At 40.4% G+C, this 22618-nt stretch overlaps 1 protein-coding gene across 3 annotated transcripts in view; it reads left to right on the top strand.

Moving 5' to 3' along the window:
* Window positions 1-22618, top strand: part of trip11 (thyroid hormone receptor interactor 11) — a 108471-nt gene that overhangs the window by 69892 nt on the left and 15961 nt on the right. For all 3 annotated transcript variants that reach the window (XM_078562151.1, XM_078562150.1, XM_078562149.1), the window contains exons 15-17: window positions 2268-2371; window positions 6628-6727; window positions 21859-21940. In XM_078562151.1, coding sequence (XP_078418277.1) covers window positions 2268-2371; window positions 6628-6727; window positions 21859-21940 — 286 coding nt within the window. The remainder of the gene's footprint in view (window positions 1-2267; window positions 2372-6627; window positions 6728-21858; window positions 21941-22618) is intronic.

Raw genomic sequence — 22618 nt, 5'->3', positions numbered from 1 at the left:
AAAGAGTTTACAAAGTGAGCTTTGGTCCCTTAGAAAGTGCATCTGGGGAATTGATATTGGAAAGGAGGGAGATGGCGGACGAATTAAACAGGTATTTTGCTTCTGTCTTCACTATAGAGGACACTAGTAACATCTGTCAAGAAGATATAATACTTTTCATTATGTTATTTGGAATTTAATGCAAAGTAGAACAATATTGGGGTCTGTGTCTATATGTGTGTGTGCCTGTGTGTATGGGACTTAATTGAATTACAGACAGCTGGTCTGAAGGCTTTGATGTAAGAAGAGAAGCTATGTTTGAAATGCAAAATTGGTAAACATGGGTGAAGTTCTAGAATGTGAGGTGTAAAGGGAACATTTGCAATTTTAAATAAACCAGAGTAGCTTGAATTCAAAAGAGGGGGTGAAATGTTTCATTTATCCAGGAGAAGTTAAGAAACAGTGTGTTTATTTTTCCCAAAGATTACTGGTAAAATTGGTACTATGATATGTTTTTATTAGAAAGGTAAGGTCCAAAGACACAATGAAACAATGGGAATTTGTATTCAAAGAGGAAGATATGTATAAAGGAGAGAGGGCTGTGTGCAAGGGAAGGCATTCTAAGATCTAACAAGTGTGAAAAAGCCTCCAGCCTCTCTGCCCAAATTGCTGTCTGCAAGAACTGAAGTTAAGAAAACTCACTTTGAATTCGACTGTTCAGGGTATCATGTTACTTTGCCTGGGCCTGTTTAAACCTGTGTTTTACTGTTGCCTTAATGGGAGTTAGATTGATTAGGAGAGCTAGGAGTTGTCATAGTAGTAATTTGTAGACCTATGTATGTGCTTAAAATGATTTCTTCGATTAATAAATGTTTAATTTATTCTAGTTTTTGCTTTACCCTCTGACTAATTTATGGGATATTGAGAAAAATGTAGCACCTGCATTACCTCCCTGATTGTGATCAGTTAACTCAAAATAAATTAAGGGTTGAATCTTTGACCTTGCTCTGTATGTCTTTGCTCAGTATAATTTTAGATAGTACACGTACTTTCAGCAAACAAGACCCCATGATTTTTAATCCCTACAGTTGAGCAGGAATGAGAGTTATTGTGCTACATTTCATGCTGCATTATTGTGTTGTAGCTTTACAGCTCATTTAACTTATCTATTTGCATAAAGTCATAGGCAACGTTCCTCCACAGTATGTGACTCACTATGCAATTGCTTTTTATTTGTCTGCTGCACCCTGTGTTAATGATTACTAAATTGTTTAAATCTATAATTGTCTATTTTATTAGTAGTTATTAAATGCAAACAGGAATGCTTTGGTAACCAGTTGTATGCAGTATTATTATTATAAATGCTTATATCTATTGGTAAATTGTATATGTTAAACTAATATTTAATTAAATGTTCAGTAGATCCAAGGTGAAAACCTGACTTTTTAATGTTCCATCCAAGCCCAACTCTGCTACTGAATTTGAGTTCAGTTCCTCAATATGTCTTTTCATCCTCACCATCTTCTCAAGTGTGCAAACCTCAATTTCTACTATTAAAAATCCTTGTTTCTTTGCACTGTTGATAAAATACAGTGCCTTTATTCAATAGTGTTTTTGCCTCTAAAGGTTATTGTAAAATAATCCATCATGAGCTAACCGGATTCCGTTCTGATTTTTTTTTTTTTTGCTTTGGATCTTTAATTTTCTTTTGATAGTAAGCGTGAGATCTTGATTAGGATGCAGTAGCATGGTGGTCTTATTACTAATAATCCAGAGACGTGAGTTCAAATCCCACCACAGAGTTAGGAGTTTAAATTTAGTTAATTAAATAAATCTGTAATAAAAAAACTAGTATTAGTATTGGAGATCATCAAACCACCGGATTGTCATAAAAACCCAGTTGGTTCACTAATATCCATTCTGGGTGAGTAAACCTACCATCCTTACCTGGTCTGGCCTGTAGGTGACTCCAGACCCCACAGTAATCTAGTTTACTTTTAACTGTCTTCTGAGATGACCTAAAAAGCCAGTCAGTTATATTAAAAAGCTGATGCAAGAAGCTTTAACCCACGTGGACTTCAGCGGTTCCACCTCCTGCCCCCCAATGGCTAGTTTAAATGGGCAATCAGTGTTTGCTTTGCCAGCGACACCCATTTTGCATGAATGAATTTTTAAAAAAAGCTTAACTGAAGGTAGTAAATTCCAGGTTACTTATGTAGACAGGCATTGCTCACTTTATTTGATTAATCAGCACATGTATTTTTGTGCCAATTCATATGCCTGTGTAGAGGAGAAAGCGATGTATGCAGCTGAATTGGAGAAATATCAGAAAGACATTGCAGAATGGAAGAAGAAAGCATCAAGTCTTGAGAAAACAGTCACAGAATTAGAGGTAAGGAGCAAATTTAACTTCTATTTTCCAACTAGGTGTAAATATAAGAATAATCAGTGGATAGTGAATCTTACTGTAATTCACCATTCAAAAAAACTCTGCTATCCTGTGAGGTTTTACATTGGTGATATCTTGTAGGGACCTATATTGTTTCAGTTATTTTTCTTTGCTTTAATAATTGGGTGTTTGACAGTAATTTGTTTAGCCCTGGGTTCAGTTTGTGAACATACACAATGTCACCTGAACTGGTTGTTTGGATACTGCCCTATGATCATGCCATCTATCCATGGCTACTACTTTAGTGTCATTGATTTTTTTAATGCAAACGTTTGTTTCGATTGCTGAAATTCTGCCAATGTTCACTTCAATGCTGCCAAGAGTTTTAACCAGCTGTTGCTAATCTTAATGTGGTAATTACATATTCCTGTGAAAACAAAAGTTGATCATTCCAAGGGTGCTTTCAGCTTTTCTGTTGGACCTTTTTGGATGGTCTAGCCAATAAGGAACTAGATTGATTCATTATTTCTGAAGACACTAGACTTTTATTCATTTAGGGAGATAGGGAGAGAAAAGCAAATATGGGAGCAAAATTGTATCATGCATAGAACTACATAAAACGTACAGCAAAGAAAATAGACCATCTGACCCAACTGGCCCAAACCAGTGTTTATGCGCCTTGCATCATGATAAAAATAAGACCACACAAAAGGGACCCAAACTAATAGCAAATGGAATGGAGAGAGTAACAGTTCCCAATACATGCTGATGATTAGCAATGGTTTAGTCGTTCAGCCTTTCACTTCTGTTTTTATTCAGTAATCTTCATGTTTTGTGGGGTTGGGAAGAGATAGAAAATCATAAATCTTAAAACAATGATTCTTGCCTTTACTGCTGAAATTGGTTGTTGTCATCATACTGCATGAACCTCGTTAATGTGGTTTGCAGTCAAAAGGCAGCATGGTAACAGACATTTTGTACAAATTCACCAAGGAGGAGTGGGGATAGATCACCATAATTTGTACTGTGGCTTACTGATGTGTTGCTGCGTGACTTTGGCCTCTCGCTGCCAAAGTGTACATGAGCTTCTAAGAGCCAGATGGGACTTTGGATCTGAAGATTATTGTGTGGTGTATGCAAAATCATGGTCCCCGACATTTGTAGCTAGGACAGAAAGAATGTGGAAGAATTAGTTTCTGTATTCAAGGATGGTAGCAGACTTTTTCATTCATCAATGGGATGTGGACTTTGCTGGCTGGGCCAGCATTTACTGCCTATCCTTAGTTTCCCTTGAGAAGGTGGTGGTGAGCTGCCTCCTTGAACCGCCGCAGTCCATGTGGTATAGGTACACCCACAGTGCTCATAGGAAGGGAGTTCCAGGATTTTGACCCAGTGACAATGAAGGAACGGCAATATATTTTTAAGTCAGGATGGTGAATGACTTGGGGAACTTCCAGGTGGTGGTGTTCCCATCTGTTGTCTTTGCCCTTCTAGATGGTAGTGGTCATGAGTTTGGAAGGTACTGTTGAAGGACCTTGGTGAATTCCAGTTGGAGAGGCTGTTTTTAGGGGCAATTGTTTCTATGACAGGGTTCTCGAAAAAGGATAGGTTTTGTTCTAAATAATCTGCCAGAAGAGTTTACTGTGCTCTAAGGTGGCTTTAGAGTTTCCAGGGGCAGTTAAGTTTAATCCTTTGAAACCTATCTGCCTGGTGGATTTCAACAGCCTCGTTCTCTATCGATTGCAGTTTTGCTGTCAAACTAGTTGAATAATTTCCTGACTCCCTGTACTGATGCTCCTTCTCAAAAGTATCTGCACCAAAAGCCTTGAATATTGCATTCAGAAATGTTTTTAATTAGTTTTAGATCTCTGGGTTGAATCCATTGATTTAAACATGATGAGCAGCCTTGTTCAGTTGACATCTGCGAAAAGCCTGGATTGCCTCAATCAAGTTGACAGTAACAAGAAAAAGCAGCATGCTTAGCGTCAATTATTTGGAGGCATAAAGTGCCAGCATGGAATTTGGACCAACTATTATAGTAACTTGCGTAACTTAGAAAGAATACAAGCTCCATTTGAAAATGTTGCAGCCAAAAAGAATAGAAGTGAGCTTGCATCATACTTGTTTTCAACCACTTCCAGTGTATTTTTTGGTTTTAAGTACAATAAGTCCTCACTTTAAATTGTTCTTGAAAATCGTGACTTTTTCAGTAAAACAACTTAGAGTGAAACAGGTAAAAAAACATTAAAACATGATACCCTGTATGTAATTTGAAAAACTTTACATTGCTAAATTCCTAAGTTGCTAAATGAAATAATTTTAAAAATAAAATAAATTAAACAATATAAAAGAAAAATGCAGCTTTGTACTTGCAGTACTTCCTGCTCTCCATTAATCCTGCTTCCCAAACCTCCCACTCCCTGATCCTCCTGGTTCCTGCAGATCCTTCCCCTCCCTGACCCTCTGGCTTGCCACCTCTCCCTGATCCTGACCCTCCAACTTGTGGCCTCTCCCCATGCCCGACCCACCCTCTCACCAAACCTCCCGCTCTGACTCACCCCTTCACTGCTTCCCTTCCCTGAACCTGCGAGTCTGTTCCAGATCCGATCCAATCTGATGTCAGAGTTTCGGGTTGTGAAAGTGCAAATCCCAATGGTGCAGAAGTTCTGAGCTGGAGCTGTTGCAATCCATTTTTTAAAAAATGCTCCCGCTCCCTACTTCCCTCTCCAGGACTCTCACTGTAAGCAAGGGCTCTGGAAGTGAGTGGCAGGAGTAGCAGCTTCAGCAGTCAGTTTTTTTTTTTAAGAACATGGATTATAACAGCCCCAACTTGGCACTTCTGCACCATCAGGACTTCACTTTCACAACCTCAGAGCTCCGGCATCGGAATGGATCTGGATTTTGAATGGGAATACAGGTTCAGGAGAGGCAAACAGTGTCAGAGATCAGGAGGCTCAGTGAGAGGGTGGGTCGGGCACGGGGAGAGGCCGTTCCAAAATTATGCCAATCGGGTCATGTGGGAAATTATGTTAGAATGACTCGCACAATGCTCAGCGAGATTACCGGCCCTATTAACCCTGTTGAAACAAAGCAGCATTAATGTTGCCCCATTTAACGTTGCCCTATTTAAACGGGAACATACTGTATTATGATGTGAAAATGATTACTTTCTACTTAATGAGGCCATCAGCTGGACCATGACAAAACCCTCCAAAGGCCTCATTAGTATAGGACCAGCAAGCTGTGGACCACAGTTACTGTCCCAGAGGCAGCTCACTGCTTGCTCTGGCACCTCTAAGCCCTACATTGAGGTAAATTTAATTAAAAACGTGCCTTTCTGGGGGTAGACTCCAGCATCATTAATGGCCCATCAGTTAGACCATTCATGGGCTGCTAATCCCAACACCATTTTCCATTTATATTTTAAAAGAGATATTAAGCCTCTTGTTGGCATATCCAAGGAGCCCAAAATCTGTTTTTGGCAGCTGTTAGACCCCACTGTACTTAGTTTCAGCTCAGAAACTGAAGTTATTAACTAGTTTTGCTTCCAGTGGTCACGTTCTTATGAAAGGCTCTCAATTGTACCTGGGCAAAATCAATTGTGAAAATCTTTCGTTTTCTATGCCTCTTTTTTTTCTCTCACTTTCTCTCCCTCTCTCTCACATATTCACACTCACATCCCCTCACCCCGCCTCCTCGCCCCCCAGCCACATTGCCTCCCCTCCTCGCCCTGCCTCGCCGCCCCATCTCCTCATGTCACTGATTGCATGCAGTTCAGCAAAAGTGAATACGAAATTCGCTATGATAATGCTAAATAATAGTACTAATATAAATATAATAATACTAGTAATAATAATAAATACTAGTTCGCTATAAGAATTAGATTGGATTGTTTAGGTGGATGAAGGAAAATGGCAAAAGTATTGGACCGCAGTGGACAAATGTGACTAGCACCGCTTGCTTAGTGGAGGAGAAGAGCCCGCAAATATTGGTTGGGTCAAATGACCTCTGTGTTATAGTATCTGTGCCTCTCTCTCCAGTTTAACTTGCTCGATTTGGGGATCTGTATGATCATTGAGAAGTAGCATGTTGGAATTTTGTTTGCACCATAAAATAGTGAATTTAATTTAATATCAGACCACATTTTCTATTCAGACTTCAACATATCTACAGCACCAATTTTCAGCATTCATTAGAAATTATTCTTTTTTCCACCAGTATTTAGCAATTGATTGTTAACTGCTTTCCTCCTGTTGCAGCAACATTTAAAGGAAGCAAATGATGCTCTCGATTCAGCATCAAGACTAACTGAACAGTTGGATCTGAAAGAGGAGCAGCTGGAAGATCTTAAAAAACAAGGTAATGCATTGCTTTGCTGGTGTAAACTTGTTTATTAGAAATATAATAACCGATTTTGGTATTCCATCTTCTTCCCTTCGAACTCATACACTTTCTCTCTTGCACTCTCCCTCTCTCTTGCTCTCTCTCATATTCACACTCACGTCTCCTCGCCATTTTGGTGCCACAGCAGCTTTGGAAACTTGATTGGAGGGATTTAAAGATGGAATTCTGGGAAAGCTGGGCACAGATTTTGGAGACAACAATGCATTCATGGAGAAGATAGTGGCATAGTGGTGATGTCATTTGACTGGCAATCCAGAGACTCAGGCTAATCCTCTGGGGACATGGGTTCAAATCCCACCGAGTGTTATGGCAGGCGGATGCCAAACTGCCCAAATCCCAGAGGGAAAGTTGAAGGAGCTGCCACAACTATTTGCAGTTTGTACTTATTTTGAGATGCGGGCATTGAATTCAGTAAAAAGGCGGCCACCAAGTCTTCTTCAAGATTTCTTACAAAATTAAATCTTTATTAATAGAAGAAATGATTTTAAGCGCATACATCGGTCTACAAATTACTACTATGACAACTTCTAAACCTCCTAGTTAATCTAAACCCCAGTTACACCTCCATTAAGGCAACAGTGAGACACATAGATTTTAAAAGACCCAGGCAAAATAACACACAATACCCTGAATTCAAAGTGAGTTTTTTTCAGCTTCAGTTCTTTGTAGACAGCAACTTGAGGCTTAGATGCTGGTGGCTTTTCATCCTTGTGTTAGATCTTAAAATACCTGCCCTTACACGCAACATTTGCTCCTTTGTACATGTTTTCCCCTTTGAATGCAAATTCCCATTGTTTCACTATGTCTTTGGATTTTACCTCTCTAGTAATAAAATATATCGCGGTACAAATTTTACCAGTAATCTTTGGGAAAAATAAACACACCATTTCTTATCTTCTCCTGGCTAGATGTAACATTTCATTTCCGCTTTTTAATTAAAGCTAGTCTGGTTTATATAACAATGCAAGTGTTCCCTTTTCACCTTTACATTCAAAAACTTGCCCCATGTTTACCTACTCAACATTTCAAACCTAGCTTATCTTCTGATACGTCAAAGCCTTCAGACCACCTCTCTCTCTCTCACTCACACACACACACACACACACACACACACACACACACCACTTGTACTCTACAATAAATTCCAATAATATTATGAAAATTATTATATCTTCCTGAATTCAAGGCAGCTGGTGGAATTTAAATTCAGTTAATAAAAATCTGTAACAAAAGACTAGTCTCAATAATGGTGACCATGACAGCTATTATCGATTGTCATAAAAACTGATCTGGTTCACTAATGCCCTTTTGGGAAGGAAATCTGCTATCCTTATCTGGTCTGGCCTACGTGTGACTCCAGATCCACAACAATGTGGTTGATTTAACTGCCCCCTGACTCTAGCAAGTCAAATCAGTTCAAGGGCAATTAGGGATGGGCAACAAATGCTGGCCTTGCCAGTGATGCCCACATCCCATAAAAGAAAAAAAAATTCAGTGATTTTGGAGGGGAAAGGGGACAGGAGTTTGCAAGTACAGAGGGGTCATGGATTAGGTTTTTGAGGAGCTGAGTGATAGCAGATTTGAAGGAGAACATGACAATATCAGAGAGAGAGAGAGCCATTAACGATATCAGCTAACATGGGAGCCAGTAATTTCATGCACAGTAGAAATACCTGTAATCTTAATGAGGCCTGAAGATCTATGGAGAGAGGTCAAGGGGAACAACATTGGCTGCTGCAAAACTGGGCCATTAACTTTATAAGTTTAACAAACATTTGAATTACTGTTTTAGAGGGTGTGTGTCTGTATACATTGCATCTTTAGAAATAAATCTGCACATTGGTCTTTAAAGTTGACCGGGTAACAAAGCAACTATAATATAAAAACAAAAAGCTAAAAGCTACTGCGGATGCTGGAAATCCAAAACAAAAACAGAATTACCTGGAAAAACTCAGCAAGTCTGGCAGCATCGGCGGAGAAGAAATCAGTTAACGTTTCGAGCCTTCATGGCCCTTCGGCAGAACTGGAGCATAGTTAGAAGAAGGGAGAAATATAAATTGGTTTAAGGGGGGTGGGGGGGGGGTGGGAGAGACACATTGAGGGTGTGGTGTGATTGTGGAGATGAGCAGATAATCAAAAGATGTCACAGACAAAAGGGTCAAAGAGGTGTTGAAGGTGGTGGTCTTTGTCTGAGAAAAGTGCTAATTAAGAATGGAAGACAGGATATTCAAAGTACAGCTCTAGTGGGGGTGGGGTGGAAAGACTAAAGGTTTTAGTTTTAGATTTAAAAATAATGGAAATAGGTGGGGAAAGAGGAATCTATATAAATTATTGAAAAAAAAGCTGGGGGGGGGGAAAAAAACGGGGTGGGGATGGGGGGAGGGGGAGTTTAAGATCTAAAGTTGTTGAATTCAATATTCAGCCCGGAGGGCTGTAAAGTGCCTAGTCGGAAGATGAGGTGCTGTTCCTCCAGTTTGCGTTGGGCTTCACTGGAACAATGCAGCAAGCCAAGGACAGACATGTTGGCAAGAGAACAGGGTGGAGTGTTAAAATGGCAAGCGACAAGGAGGTTTGGGTCTTTCTTGCGGACAGACCGCAGGTGTTCCGCAAAACGGTCGCCCAGTTTGCGTTTGGTCTCTCCAATGTAGAGGAGACCGCATTGGGAGCAACGAATGCAGTAGACTAAGTTAGGGGAAATGCAAGTGAAATGCTGCTTCACTTGAAAGGAGTGTTTGGGCCCTTGGACGGTGAGGAGAGAGGAAGTGAAGGGGCAGGTGTTGCATCTTCTGCGTGGGCATGGGGAGGTGCCATAAGTGGGGGTTGAGGAGTAGGGGGTGATGGAGGAGTGGACCAGGGTGTCCCGGAGGGAACGATCCCTACGGAATGCCGTCAGGGGGGGTGAAGGGAAGATGTGTTTGGTGGTGGCATCATGCTGGAGTTGGCGGAAATGGCGGAGGATGATCCTTTGAATGCGGAGGCTGTTGGGGTGATAAGTGAGGACAAGGGGGACCCTATCATGTTTCTGGGAAGGAGGAGAAGGCGTGAGGGAGGATGCGCGGGATATGGGCCGGACACGGTTGAGGGCCCTGTATTACTGGCAACTATATTCAATTAAAACACGAGTGTGTAAAACTTTCTCGTTCTTGGCATTGATGATAATCTGGGACACGTAAAAGAAAATGTGCTGCAAAAAATGCAAGTTTATTTTCATTCTCCTTGGGATATATATATATATTGCTCTACACTGATTGGATCCAAACCAACAAAGAGTAGAACTAAATCCGTAGTAATGGAAATGAATTAGGATTGGTAATGATATTGGAAGTAACTTGTATTAATATTGTGCTTTGTGTCTGCACAATTGACAACAGCTATTTCTGAGGTGGGTAGAATTTAATTTGGACTAATCAACTCTCCAATTGCTCCATGAACCACTGATTCAGTGTGCAGCAGAGCCATGCAGATGTGTAAGAGTTTGTCCCAGGTGGCAGTATCACTGCTGTAAGTGGTCTCAGCACTTTGGGAGTATCAATCAACCAAGGTTCATGTGCCTGATCCCCATTCAGCAACTTGTGCTGAAAGTGTGTCCACACCAGACATTTACAAAAACACAGTGAGCCTTTGCTGCTATACCCTCTGGGCGGGATTTTCCGCACCCACCCACCGCCGGGACCTTCCGGTCCCACCGCAAGTCAATGGACTTCTGACTGGGGTGCCACCTCGCCCATGGCGAGCCCCACCCACGATGGGGCCGGAAAATCCCAGCCTCCATGTTTAAGCTTTCCTACCAATGCTTACCTTTTACGCATAGAGTGATCGTTGGGTGAGATCCTGCAGAATGTCTGCTGCCTGTGGAGCCATATGCAGCAAGAATTTGACACTCGCAGTGAGAAATGAAGAGAAACACAATGTTGGGTACTATGTGGACAGGATTTTTTGTTTATCCACTTTTCTGGAAAGCATTTTTCTGTCAGCAAAATACAAAGTAGTATTAGTATTCCAAGTTGTTAAGAGGCCTTTTTTGCCCAATTTATGCAATGGCTCTTCAGTTTTGTTGTTTGGGTATGAACAAAATTAATTTGAAACAAGTTTGTTAAGCATGGAAACAGCAAGGGGTGAATAAAATGGAAGCAAATTGGGATGGATAAAAAATAAATATATTCATTTATATTTATAAATATTTTTAAAAATTGAGTGGAACAGACACGAGTAGACTTGACTGTTAGTAAACTTATGGACTACAGCAATGTATCTCGATTGCTGGCAGCAAATGCTGACCTTTAAAACATGCATTTTTGGCCATTTGGTAAGAAAAGAGTGACAACGTTTGAAAAAAGGCCTCAGCCTTAAAAAGGAAACAAATTAAACAATTGTTGTGTTAACCCTTCGAATACAAAGCTTCCTTCACTTTCAGGTTACAGATGTTTAAGAGAATATTTAAAACTTATGACGCTGAACTTCCTGAAGCTGCCTTGGGAGGATATGTGGAAATCCAGACTTTCTCCCACCCCATGTTTGAGCAATCTGAAAATTGTATACAGTAACTTTCATTTTTTAAATATCTTTAATGTGAAAAAGTATCCCAAGGCACTTATTGCAAGCCTAATCTGAAGATTCCTTTTCTTTGTATTGTTTTGTGATATCCTACTTTCTGAAATGCTGCACAGCCTCTTAACTGTAGATAGACATGGTTAAAGTTCTTCACTTTAACCTGAAAGAGCAGATAGATCAACTAAAGTTTGCTTTGCAACTGCCAGTGCCAATGCAACTTCAGGTTTAACTGATGGAGCGCCTTATGCAAAATGTGATTAAGCAATTTTATTTTTGATGGTGTCTAAATACTGCGGTGCACAATAGGTGACTTGGAGGAAATGGATCAAAAGACGAGGCAAATATGACTTGAATTCAGAAGAAAATGTTTTTCGCAGTAGAATAATGAAGGCAAGGACTAGCCTGTCAATTGAAGTGGTTTATGCTTTATTAATTAACATTGAAAACAAAAATCTGGACACATATCTGATTAAGAACAAGGTTTAAGATTATAAGGATAAGTGCAAATGCTGGTTCTTAATCGCTGTGTAGAACATGATAATCTGACCTGCAGGGACCATGAGAATCTCATGCTAAGAAAGAATTGGTTTAAGACATATAATGCAAATTAAAACTAGATTTGTATTCAGGATGTTTCTTCATTAATTTTGTCAATGGGATGATGCTTTGTAACACATTTCTTCAGGTGATTATATGTGCTGGATAGAGCCTGTGATGCAGCAAACTGTTGCATGGTCTCGGAAAAGGATGAGCTTGATGGGCCAATTGGCCTTTGCAAAAGCACAAAGATGCTTTGAACCAGTAAAGAGTAATAAGGGACTCAGTATAACCTTTCATGTGTGCCAACACAAAGAAACTTCGACCGCATTTGACTGCCATTGGAAAGCTGCATTTGTGCTTTAAGTGATATTTAAAATGATGTGAAATTGGTTTTGGATTGCTGGAAACAATCTGCTATGCTGTAAGGTATCTGGACTGTATTCAAACATTTTGAGAGAGATTTGATTAAAAGCATGTCTTTCTTGATTCAGTGCATCATTTTGAATGAAGTTTAAGGGTTCATCATAGAAATTGCTATTTTTTAGTCTTTTAGATTATCTCTCTATACCAAAATTTGGGCATTTCTTACCTATGATCCACAATGTACTTGGTTCTATTGCATTAAGAGTTGAGCTTTACCAGAGTAGGTGATGCAACAAGCAATATGATGATAATTCAAATCCATGCTGCAGCATAGTGAAAGCTTTCCATTTACCAGTGTACAGATCACTTTCTGGTATATGAATGAGGATGGAAATAAACTAGCACCATTAAAGGATGAGGGAAAAAGAAGTGGAACACATTTATGATTGAGAAACCTTTTTCTCCTATTCCTACAATAGGAAAAAGCTCATTTTGACCAGCACCAGTTGTTTTACTCTTTAATAAAACATTTTTGTAAGAACTAGGTGAGCCGGCAAAGTTGACTTCAAGATTTCAGCAAATTTCGCCAGCTGAAATGATCCAAAACCAAGTTAAAATATATGGATACTTCAATAATACAGTCCAACTAGTTTGGTAATTTTGTAGAAACAAGCAATGTCTTGATTGCATTTTACGTCAAATGGGTCAATGGCATTTGTTCACTTCTTTGTTCGACTGAACATGATTGAATACATATAGCTCCATTTAATGTTTCATGTATTGCAGCACTCAGTTTGCCAGTGATGTTTCCTGCATAACTTCATTCTTTCTCTCTATTTCATTTATAAAAAGTCTTGGCGTATGATCTGACTTTGATTACTCAGTAGTAAAGTATTCATTGAACCACAAACAGCTGACTAGCCAAAGAAAAGCTTTGGACAGGAAGGAGAGGAAAATATCGATTGAGAGTCAAAGCCAAACTAAATATGGGGCTCAGAATGGAGCTGCTTGTCTTATTTAATTCATATTGGACTAAGCCAGTCTATTAAACCAGACCTTATCAAACCTACTCAAAACAAAATAGCAATTCTTCCTTCGTCCTTGCTATTTAGGGTTGGCATACATTTTGGTTTTCGACATAAGTGGGAACTTTCTATATTTTTCTCAGTTTCCTATCTGACATGTATTCATTAATGCTGCTGAAACTTTGCACCCATTGTGTGTTTTTGGTCGCCCAGACCAGCAAATCCCGGTGGTTTATTTCTCTATTCTGGGTTATCAGTTTTTTTATTCAGTTAATGGATTGCTGGTGAGGCTAGCATTTGTTACCGATCCCCAATTGCCCTTGAGAAGATAGTGGTGGGCTGCCTCCTTGAATCACTGTAGTCCAAATGGTGCAGATGCACTCAGTGCTTTAGAGAAGGAATTCCAGGATTTTGACCTAGCAGCAGTGAAGAAATGATGACTTAGTTCCAATTCAGGATGGCGAGTGACTTGGAGGGGAAGTTGCAGATGGTGGTGTTCCCATGGATCTCCTGTCCTTGTCCTTCTAGGTGATAGAGATCATGGGTTTAGAGGGTGTTGTCGAAGGAAGCTTGATGAGTTGCTGCAATGCACCTTGTAGATGGTGCGATGCTGCTGCTGTGTGCTGGTGGTGGAGGTTGTGAATGTTTAAGATGATGGTTGAGATGCCGATCAAGTGGGCTGCTTTTTCGCAGATGGCGCTTCATGAGTGTACTTGGAGCCACAGTCATCCAGGCAAGAGGAGAGTATTCCATTACACTCCTGACTTATGCCACGTAGATGGTGGACAGGCTTTGGGAAGTCAGGAGGTGAGTTATTTGTCACAGAATACCTAGCCTCTGACCTCCTTTAGCCACAGTGCTTATGTGGCTGATCAGGTTAAGTTTCTTAAAGTAGTTATATCAGCAGAGAAAAGGCACTGAGGAAACTTAAGAGACTAAAAGCAACAAATCCCCAGGAACTGTTGGCCTATATCCTATGGTTCTAAAAGAGGTAGTTTAATAGTTGGTGGATACACTGTTTGATTTTCCAAAATTCCCTAGATCCCAGAAAGGTCCTAGAGGATTAGAAGTTAGCAACTGTAACTCCGCTATTCAAGGAAAGAGGGAGAGAGAAAACAGGCCAGTTAGCCTGACATCAGTCAGAAAAATGCTGGAATCTGTTATTGAGGAAGTCTTAACAATGCAGTTAGAAAATCATAACATGATTAGACAGAATCAATATGGTTTTTTGAGAATATAAGCAAATTAAAACTAACCCCTACAGCCCATCTCCATAGCAATGTGGTATACTTGAGATGCACTCAACAGAAATGTAAACTAGTTATCTTTTGCTTTCAAAACAACTCTGATTCTGGGGCGCATACAAATAATTTATACCTCCAATGAAGTTAACAGCCCTCTCTCCAGACTTGCTGGTTCCACCAAGCAAGTCCTTTATTTACAAAGGTACTTTTAACTCCTTTGATCTGGGAACTACAAGAAATCCAGGAAAGACAACCCATTGTTTAGTGTTTTCACACTTGCATCTCTGACCTCTTTATGTAAACATGGACTATCCTTTGGATGGTATTTATCTTAGGGATGCTTATCAATTTCTCAAACCCATATTTTTCCACTTATCTTACATTTAACTCTTTACACTTTACACTTTAACTCTTAACCTAAAAGTTATATCTCTAAAACATTCTAGTTGGATAGAAAAAGGAGAGACAGATAGATGTTAGCATACTTGAATTTCCAAAAGGCATGCAATGAGGTGCCGCAGAAAAGGCACAAGATAAGGATTCGTGGTGTTTCAGGGTACTATGGATGGAGGATTGGTTAACAGACAGGAAGCGGAAAGCAGGAATAAATGGGGCATTTTCAATATGGCAGGCTGTAAATGATGGAGTGCTGCAAGGACCAATGCTGAAGCCTCAGCTACTTATAATCTATATTAATAACTTAGACAAAGAGACTAAGAGTAGTGTTTCCAAGTTTGCTAATGATACAAGACTATATGGGAATGTAAGCTGTAAGGAGGACACAAGAGGTTGCAAACAGATTTGAAAGGTTAAGTGAATGGACAACAAGGTGGCAGATGGAATATAATGTGGGAAAATGTGAGGTTATTTTCTTTAGTATAGAACAGAAAAGCAGAGTATTTTAAAGGCATGTAACTTCTAAATGCTGATGTTCAAAGAGATTTTGGGTGTACTTAAGAACAAAGTTTGCATGCAGGTACTGCAAGCAGTTAGAAAGGCAAATGGCATTTTGGCCTTTATTGCAAGGGACTTGGAGCACATGAATAAACAAGTTTTGTTACAATTGTATGGGGCTTTGGTGAGACCTCGCCTAGAGTACTGTACACAGTTTTGGCCTATGTATCTAAGGAAGGTGTTGTGAATATCTGATTCCATAATTCATGTGTTTTAGAGGCATAATTTTTAGGTTGGGGGTTAAAGGGTTAAATGTAAGATAAGTGGGTTTGATAATTTGGTAAGCATCCCTAAGATAAATACCATCCAAAGGATAGTCCATGTTTATGTAAAGAGGTCAGAGGTGGGAACACTAAACAATGGGCTGTTTTTCCTGGGTTTCTTGTAGTTCCCAGATCAAAGAAGTTAAACGCACCTTTGTAAATAAAGGGGTTTCTTGGTGGAACTAGCAAGTCTGGAGAGAGGGCAGCTAACTTCATTAGAGGTATAAATTTTTTGTATGCATCTGAGAATCAGAGTTTTTTGAAGGCAAAAGGTAATTAGTTTACGTTTCTCTTGAGAGCATCCCAAGTATGCCATGTTGCCATGGAGATGGGCTGTAGGGGTTAACTTTAATTTGCTTTTAAATTTAACTGTGTGTTTGTTCACAGAATCAAGCAGTTCAGTTTTGGTCTTGTGTAGTTTGCAGCTCACAATGTTGAGGGAACAAAAGAGGGATGTTAGCCACACCTGCCACCTTGGGCAGAGAAAATACTAACCTTGCTATTCACCATGCGGAATGCGGCATGGAGCTTGCGCTCAGTTTGGAGACAGAACTCATGAGGGAGAAAGAAAAGATTTGCAAGATTTTTCTAGATTGGACCGAGAGGAAGAGATCTACAGTAACCCTCATAGTGAAAATGAGCAGTCAAGTTGAAGGTGACAGAGAGGGAGAAAGTCTGCCAGGAGCTGTAAAGCAGTTATGACCAGGGCAGCAGAACTATTAGAAACCAAGGGTGTTTCTAATTTCCTGTTTAAGTCATTAAGCAGGAATTGCGAGTGGAGTTCAGGCTCGAGCTGAAACCTTACAAGGCAGTTGAGGAAAAGTTTGGAGTTGCTCCCAAGAAAGTGGATAACCTTCAAGAACCTGATAAGTAGCCAAAGACTTTCTGGCAGAAATCATAGTGGAAAAGGGAAGACTCAGTTGAAGATTTTAGTTAGAAGTATTAGTGGCTGTGTTTTATTGTGGTTTTTGATGCAAAGTATAGGTAATTACCTAAGATCATGTTTGTTTAGTCGTGTTTGCTTTACTTGATTATTGTACAGTAAAATTCATTTGTTTTTAAACTGTGGATCTTGTGTCTTCACTCTTTCAGTAAATCACTGGGTGTTTGGATTTTTCTTTAAATGGTAATGGTTTCTATAGGAACCTTAACAAAGGATATACTCGCATTGCAGATGATGCATCAAAGTTTCACTAGATTGGCTCTTGGGATGGGAGGGTTTGTGCTATGTTAAAAGGCTAAGTAAATTGAGCCTAAACTCCCAGAGTGTAGAAGAATGAGGTGATCTCATCGAACCATGCAAGATTCTTAAGGGCATGACAGGGTAGACACAGAGGTTGTTTTTCTTGAATGGGGAAATCTCAAACACGGCCGCAGTCTCAGGTTAAAGGGTCAATCACTTAGCACTGAAATGAGGAGAAATTTCTTCACTCAAAGGGTTGTGAATCTTTGGAATTATCTATCGTTGAGAGTTGTTGATGCTCCATTGTTGAGTATATTTAAAGCTGAGAGATTATTGTTTTCTCTGAGTCAAGTGATATTGGCAACCGGCAGGAAAGTGGAGTTGATGCAGAAGATCAGCCATGATCGTATTGAATGGCAGAGCAGGCTCGAGGGACCATGTGGCTTACCCCTTCTATTTCTAATGATCTTATGTTCCCATGTGACAGAGGAGGAGTATCAAGAAAGATGTGGTGAAAACAAATTTGGTCCTGCTGAATCAGGGAGTTGACCCTGTGGCCCCAGTTATAGACCTTCAGTGTATTTCTGTTGAAAGCAAACAGGGCAGTCCAGCAACACAGGGTTGGTAGGACAAGATGACAGGATAGCATTATTGGTTTGGGAGATATAAATTACCCAATCAGTAATAAGTGGGCAGATAGAGGGGAAGCAAAGCAGTCATCAATTGTTTCCTAACTTAACATATTGGGGCCAATGCTAGAGAAACAAATTTATTACATTGAGCCCTTAACAATATCTCTGGGAGGATATCAGACATCCATGTGGGGATGCATCTGTATCGTCGGATTTGAGTTAGCTAGGCACGTTAGTCCTCAGGATAATTTAATGTTATTACCAGATTTTCAGGAGTGTCAGTGTAAAAATTTAATTTATTTAAATCTGTGCTTGTATGCACGTTTCTTGAATAATGAGGATAGATAATACAGTGAAACCTAAATGGGGAGCTTCACAGAGAAAGTCCCTTTCACCCATCGCTCTTGAACATTTGGCTTCAAGTCCCCTGTATATCAAGTTTGAACTTTCTCCTCCCACTGTTAAAACCCCAGAGAGCAGTGCATTCCTTTGATTTTGGCCCCGCGCATATTTGTCTTTTCCCCCACCATTGGCAACCCTGTCTTCAGGTCTGGAATTCCCTTCCTAAATATCTTCACCTTGCTGTCCTCCTTTAAGAAGGCTGTTTAAACCCACCTCTAACTACACTTTGTCAGCCCTCCCAATATCTCCTCTTTTAGCTTGGTGTCCTTTTTTGTCCAATTATCTTTCTGTGAAGAGCCTCAGGATGTTTTTCTATGTTAATTGTGCTATATGTTACAAATTAATATTTTTAAAATTACTCTTAAAGAAACGTTCCACTTGGTACAAAACCAGTAACTGCCAGGAAAGTTAGTGCATGCATAAGATACCGATCAGTTTGATAAAGTTACTATTAGAAATGTTAAAAGGGCAATAGAAGGAAAGGAAACAAAAACAGAAATGCTGGAAAAACTCAGGTCTGGCAGCACCTGTGTAGAGAGAAACAGGGTTAACGTTTCAAGTCCATATGACCTCTTCAGAACTCTTGAGTTCAGACTCTTCATGATTCTTCTCCAGCTCTGAAGAGGAGTCATATGGACTCGAAATGTTAACTGTTTCTCGCTCCACAGTTGCTGCCAGACCTGCTGAGTTTTTCCAGCCTTTTCTGTTTTATATTTCGGATTTCCAGCATCCGCAGTATTTTAATTTTATATTAGAAAGAAAGGATTGTGGACTGATGCAGTAGTAATGCTAAAGCTTTCTCAGTTAAAATGATTAAGTACTGCGGAAGTCCTTTGAGAAATTTAGCTGGACATGTTAAATAGGGGGGCCAGACAGATGGCTGAGGTGGTGGTGGGGGAGCATTTTAGCGATAGCGACCACAACATGGTACAGTTTAAGTTTGTTATGGACAAAGAAATCAACAAGTTGCAAAAAAATGTTTTGGATTGGGGGAGAGTGGATTTTAGTAAAATAAGGCAGGATCTGGCCAAGGTAGACTGGGAACAGCTACTTGTGGGGAAATCTACAGAGGAGCAATGGCGGGTGTTCAAAAAGGAAATAGGGAGGGTACAGGCTCAACATGATCCCTCTAGGGTGATCGGAAGGAGTATCAAGCCCAGAGAACCACGGATGGAGATATTCAGGTTACAATGAGAAGGAAAATAGAGGCTTTTAGCAGGTACAAGGGAAGCAAATCAGCAGAGGCATTAGTGGAGTACAGAAAGTGCAGGGTGGAGCTTAAAGCAATTAGGAGAGCAAAGAGGGGATATGAGAAAGCTCTGGCTGGTAAAAGTAGGGAAAATCCCAAGATATTCTCTTAAGTATATCAATGGGAAGAGGATAACCAGGGAAAGAGTAGGGCCCATAAGGGACCAAGGGGGCAATCTATGGGTGGAGCCAGAGAACATCCCTAGAGTGTTGAATGAATACTTCACGTCCGATTTCACCCAAGAGAATGAGGATGAAGGTATTGAACTCTGGGAGAGAGACTGCGAGGTTCTTAAGCAAATTGATATAGGGAGTGACAAGGTATTGGAGGTGTTGGCAGGCTTAAAAGTGGACAAATCTCCAGGTCCAGATGATTTGTGTCCCAGACTGCTGAGGGAGGCAAGGGAGGGCTCTGACCCAAATTTTTAATTCCTCTCTGGCCACGGGGGAGGTGCCAGAGGACTGGAGAACAGCTAATGTGGTTCTGCTATTTAAGAAGGGTTGTAGAGATAAGCCAAGGAACTACAGACCAGTGAGTCTCACGTCAGTGGCAGGGAAACTATTGGAGAAAGTTCTAAAGGAGAGTATCTATCTCCACTTGGAGAGGCAAGGTTTGATCAGGGATAGTCAGCATGGCTCTGTCAGAGGGAGGTCATGCCTAACAAATTTGATTGAATTTTTTGAGGAGGTGTGTAGATGAGGGTAGTGCAGTTGATGTAGTTTATATGGATTTCAGCAAAGCCTTTGACAAGGGCCCACATGGGAGACTTATAAAGAAGGCAAATGCACATGGGATACAGGGTAATTTGATAAGGTGAATTCAAAATTGGCTTAGTTGTAGGAGGCAGAGGGTGATGACAGAAGGATGCTTTAGTGACTGGAAGCCAGTGTCCAGTGGCGTACCACAGGGATCTGTGCTCGGTCCCCCATTATTTGTCATCTATATAAACGACATAGATGACTATATGGGGGATAGGATTAGTAAGTTTGCGGATGACACAAAGATTGGCCGGGTGGTTAACGGTGAGGTTGAGTGTCTTGGGCTACAGGAAGATATAGCGGGATGGTCAAATAGGCAGATAAGTGGCAGATGGAATTTAACCCTGAAAAGTGTGAGGTGATACATTTTGGAAGGAGTAATTTGACAAGGAAGTATTCAATGAACGGCATGACACTAGAAAGTTCTGCGGAGCAAAGGGACCTTGACGTGTGTCCATAGATCTCTGAAGGCAGGGGGGCATGTTAGTGGGGTGGTGAAAAAGGCATATGGAACTCTTGCCTTTATCAACCGAGGCATAGATTACAAAAGTAGGGAGGTCATGTTGGAGTTGTATAGAACCTTAGTGAGGCCACAGCTAGAGTACTGTGTGCAGTTCTGGTCGCCACATTATAGGAAGGATGTGATTGCACTGGATGGGGTGCAGAGGAGATTCACCAGGATCTTTTCTGGGATGAAACATTTAAGTTATGAAGAGAGGTTGGATAGACTTGGGTTGTTTTTGTTGGAGCAGAGAAGACTGAGGGACGACCTGATTGAGGTGTACAAGATTATGAGGGGCGTGGACAGGGTGGATAGGGAGCAGCTGTTCCCCTTAGTTGAAGGGTCAGCCATGAGGGGACATAAGTTCAAGGTGAGGGGCAGGAGGTTTAGGGGGTATGTGAGGAAAAACTTTTTTACCCAGAGGGTGGTGACGGTCTGGAATGCACTGCCTGGGAGGGTGGTGGAGGCGGGTTGCCTTACAACCTTTAAAAAGTACCTGGATGAGCACTTGGCATGTCATAACATTCATGGCTATGGGCCAAGTGCTGGTAAATGGGATTAGGTAGGTAGGTCAGGTGTTTCTCACATGTCGGTGCAGACTCGATGGGCCGAAGGGCCTCTTCTGCACTGTGATTCTGTGATTCAGATAGACATGAGGATTAGAGTATGGATGAAGTGTTGAGAGTGGATAGTTTGCATTGATTTTAACTATTGCAGATACCAAGGTGCCAGTGATTCCAGATCAGAGTGCTGGTAAAATTGATTCCATAGGAATAAATACAGAAATTGTCTTGGTTAGGATTAAAATATTCAAGGCTGATGGAACGACTGGACTCGTGACATTTACCGCAGAATGCTTAAGGACATGGGAGGTGAATTAAGCAAACCACTAATAGATCTGTTAAGATCTGGGCTAGTTCCATTGTACTGAAGTAAGGCATGTATTGTGGTCCTCATATTTAAGGAGGGAAGAAATCAAATGCCTGGAGTTGTAGGTCTGTTAGTCTCCTGTAAGTTGCAGGAAAGTTTCTGTAACGCATTTTAGAGATGTAATTTATGTGATTCTGGTAGAACTGACGGTTATTGGAGGAGAGGAGCTTTGCCTCACTAATCAGAATGAATTCTTTAAGAAAGAAGCCACATTAGCACTGCTTATATTTTAAGATCCTCATGCCCCTCTTCAAATCCATGGCCCAATCTTTCATTTGAATATTCCACTGGCATGAAATATTCCAACAAAGGGGATTTTCTCTGTGAAACTGAGCTTCAACAGTTCTAGCATTGCTGAAACACTTGCTTCTGACCACCTGATCTATTTAGGGCAGCTTTTGATTAAATTGCATTTCCTCTTCATGGCAAGTGACTATCCTCTAACCCAAAGGAAACCTCCCGCCATGAATCTTTTGTATTTCTTTTATAGTTGTGGCTCAACAGGACATGTTGGATGATGCTCAGAAAAAACTACTGAACCTGGTCAACAACAGCGAAGGTAGAATTGACAAGTAAGCACTGATGTTCATCTTTATTTTGGAAATATATGGACATTTTCTTATGAATAAATTAATAGTTTGTTTGCAGTCCTAATGTGGCCCTGCCCCAGCAAGAGCAGCACCTCTAATGGATGATTTTGACTTATGTCATACAATAAAAGGAGATTTCTGATTACGCAGCATTGAAGTAATTCGATTTGAAATGTAGCAGTAGTTTTAGTCCAGCAAACTGTCAGGAAGCAAAACATTAGGAAACATTTGACTTTCATTGACACTTATTTGAGCAACTGTTACAACCTACTCTTTGTCTCTTGACCATTTTCATCACCATTTGCCTTTTCCTTTTGTCACTTAACCTCTTGCCTTCCACCTTACCACAGACTTCCCCTTTTGCTCTTTTCTGGACTTCCCTGCTTAAACCTGTTACACCTCTAACTTTATTCCAATTCTGACAAAAGGTCATCGACCTGAAATGTTAGCTTTATTTTTCTCTCTCCACAAATGGTAACTGGCTTTGAGTATTTCTAGCATTTTCTGTTTATATTTCAGATTTACAGCATTCTTAGTATTTGACTTTTGTAACAGCCTAGTGTTAGCTTGAGTGTTTTCTCCTAGGACTAAGTGTAACATTTGCATTTTATAAAGTTCTGAATGTTTGTTGTCCATTTATGAATTGTTGGCTAATCATCT

Source organism: Cetorhinus maximus, chromosome 18, assembly GCF_964194155.1.
Source record: "Cetorhinus maximus chromosome 18, sCetMax3.hap1.1, whole genome shotgun sequence".
In the NCBI taxonomy this organism is placed as follows: domain Eukaryota; kingdom Metazoa; phylum Chordata; class Chondrichthyes; order Lamniformes; family Cetorhinidae; genus Cetorhinus; species Cetorhinus maximus.
This window is presented reverse-complemented; position numbering and strand designations above follow the sequence as displayed.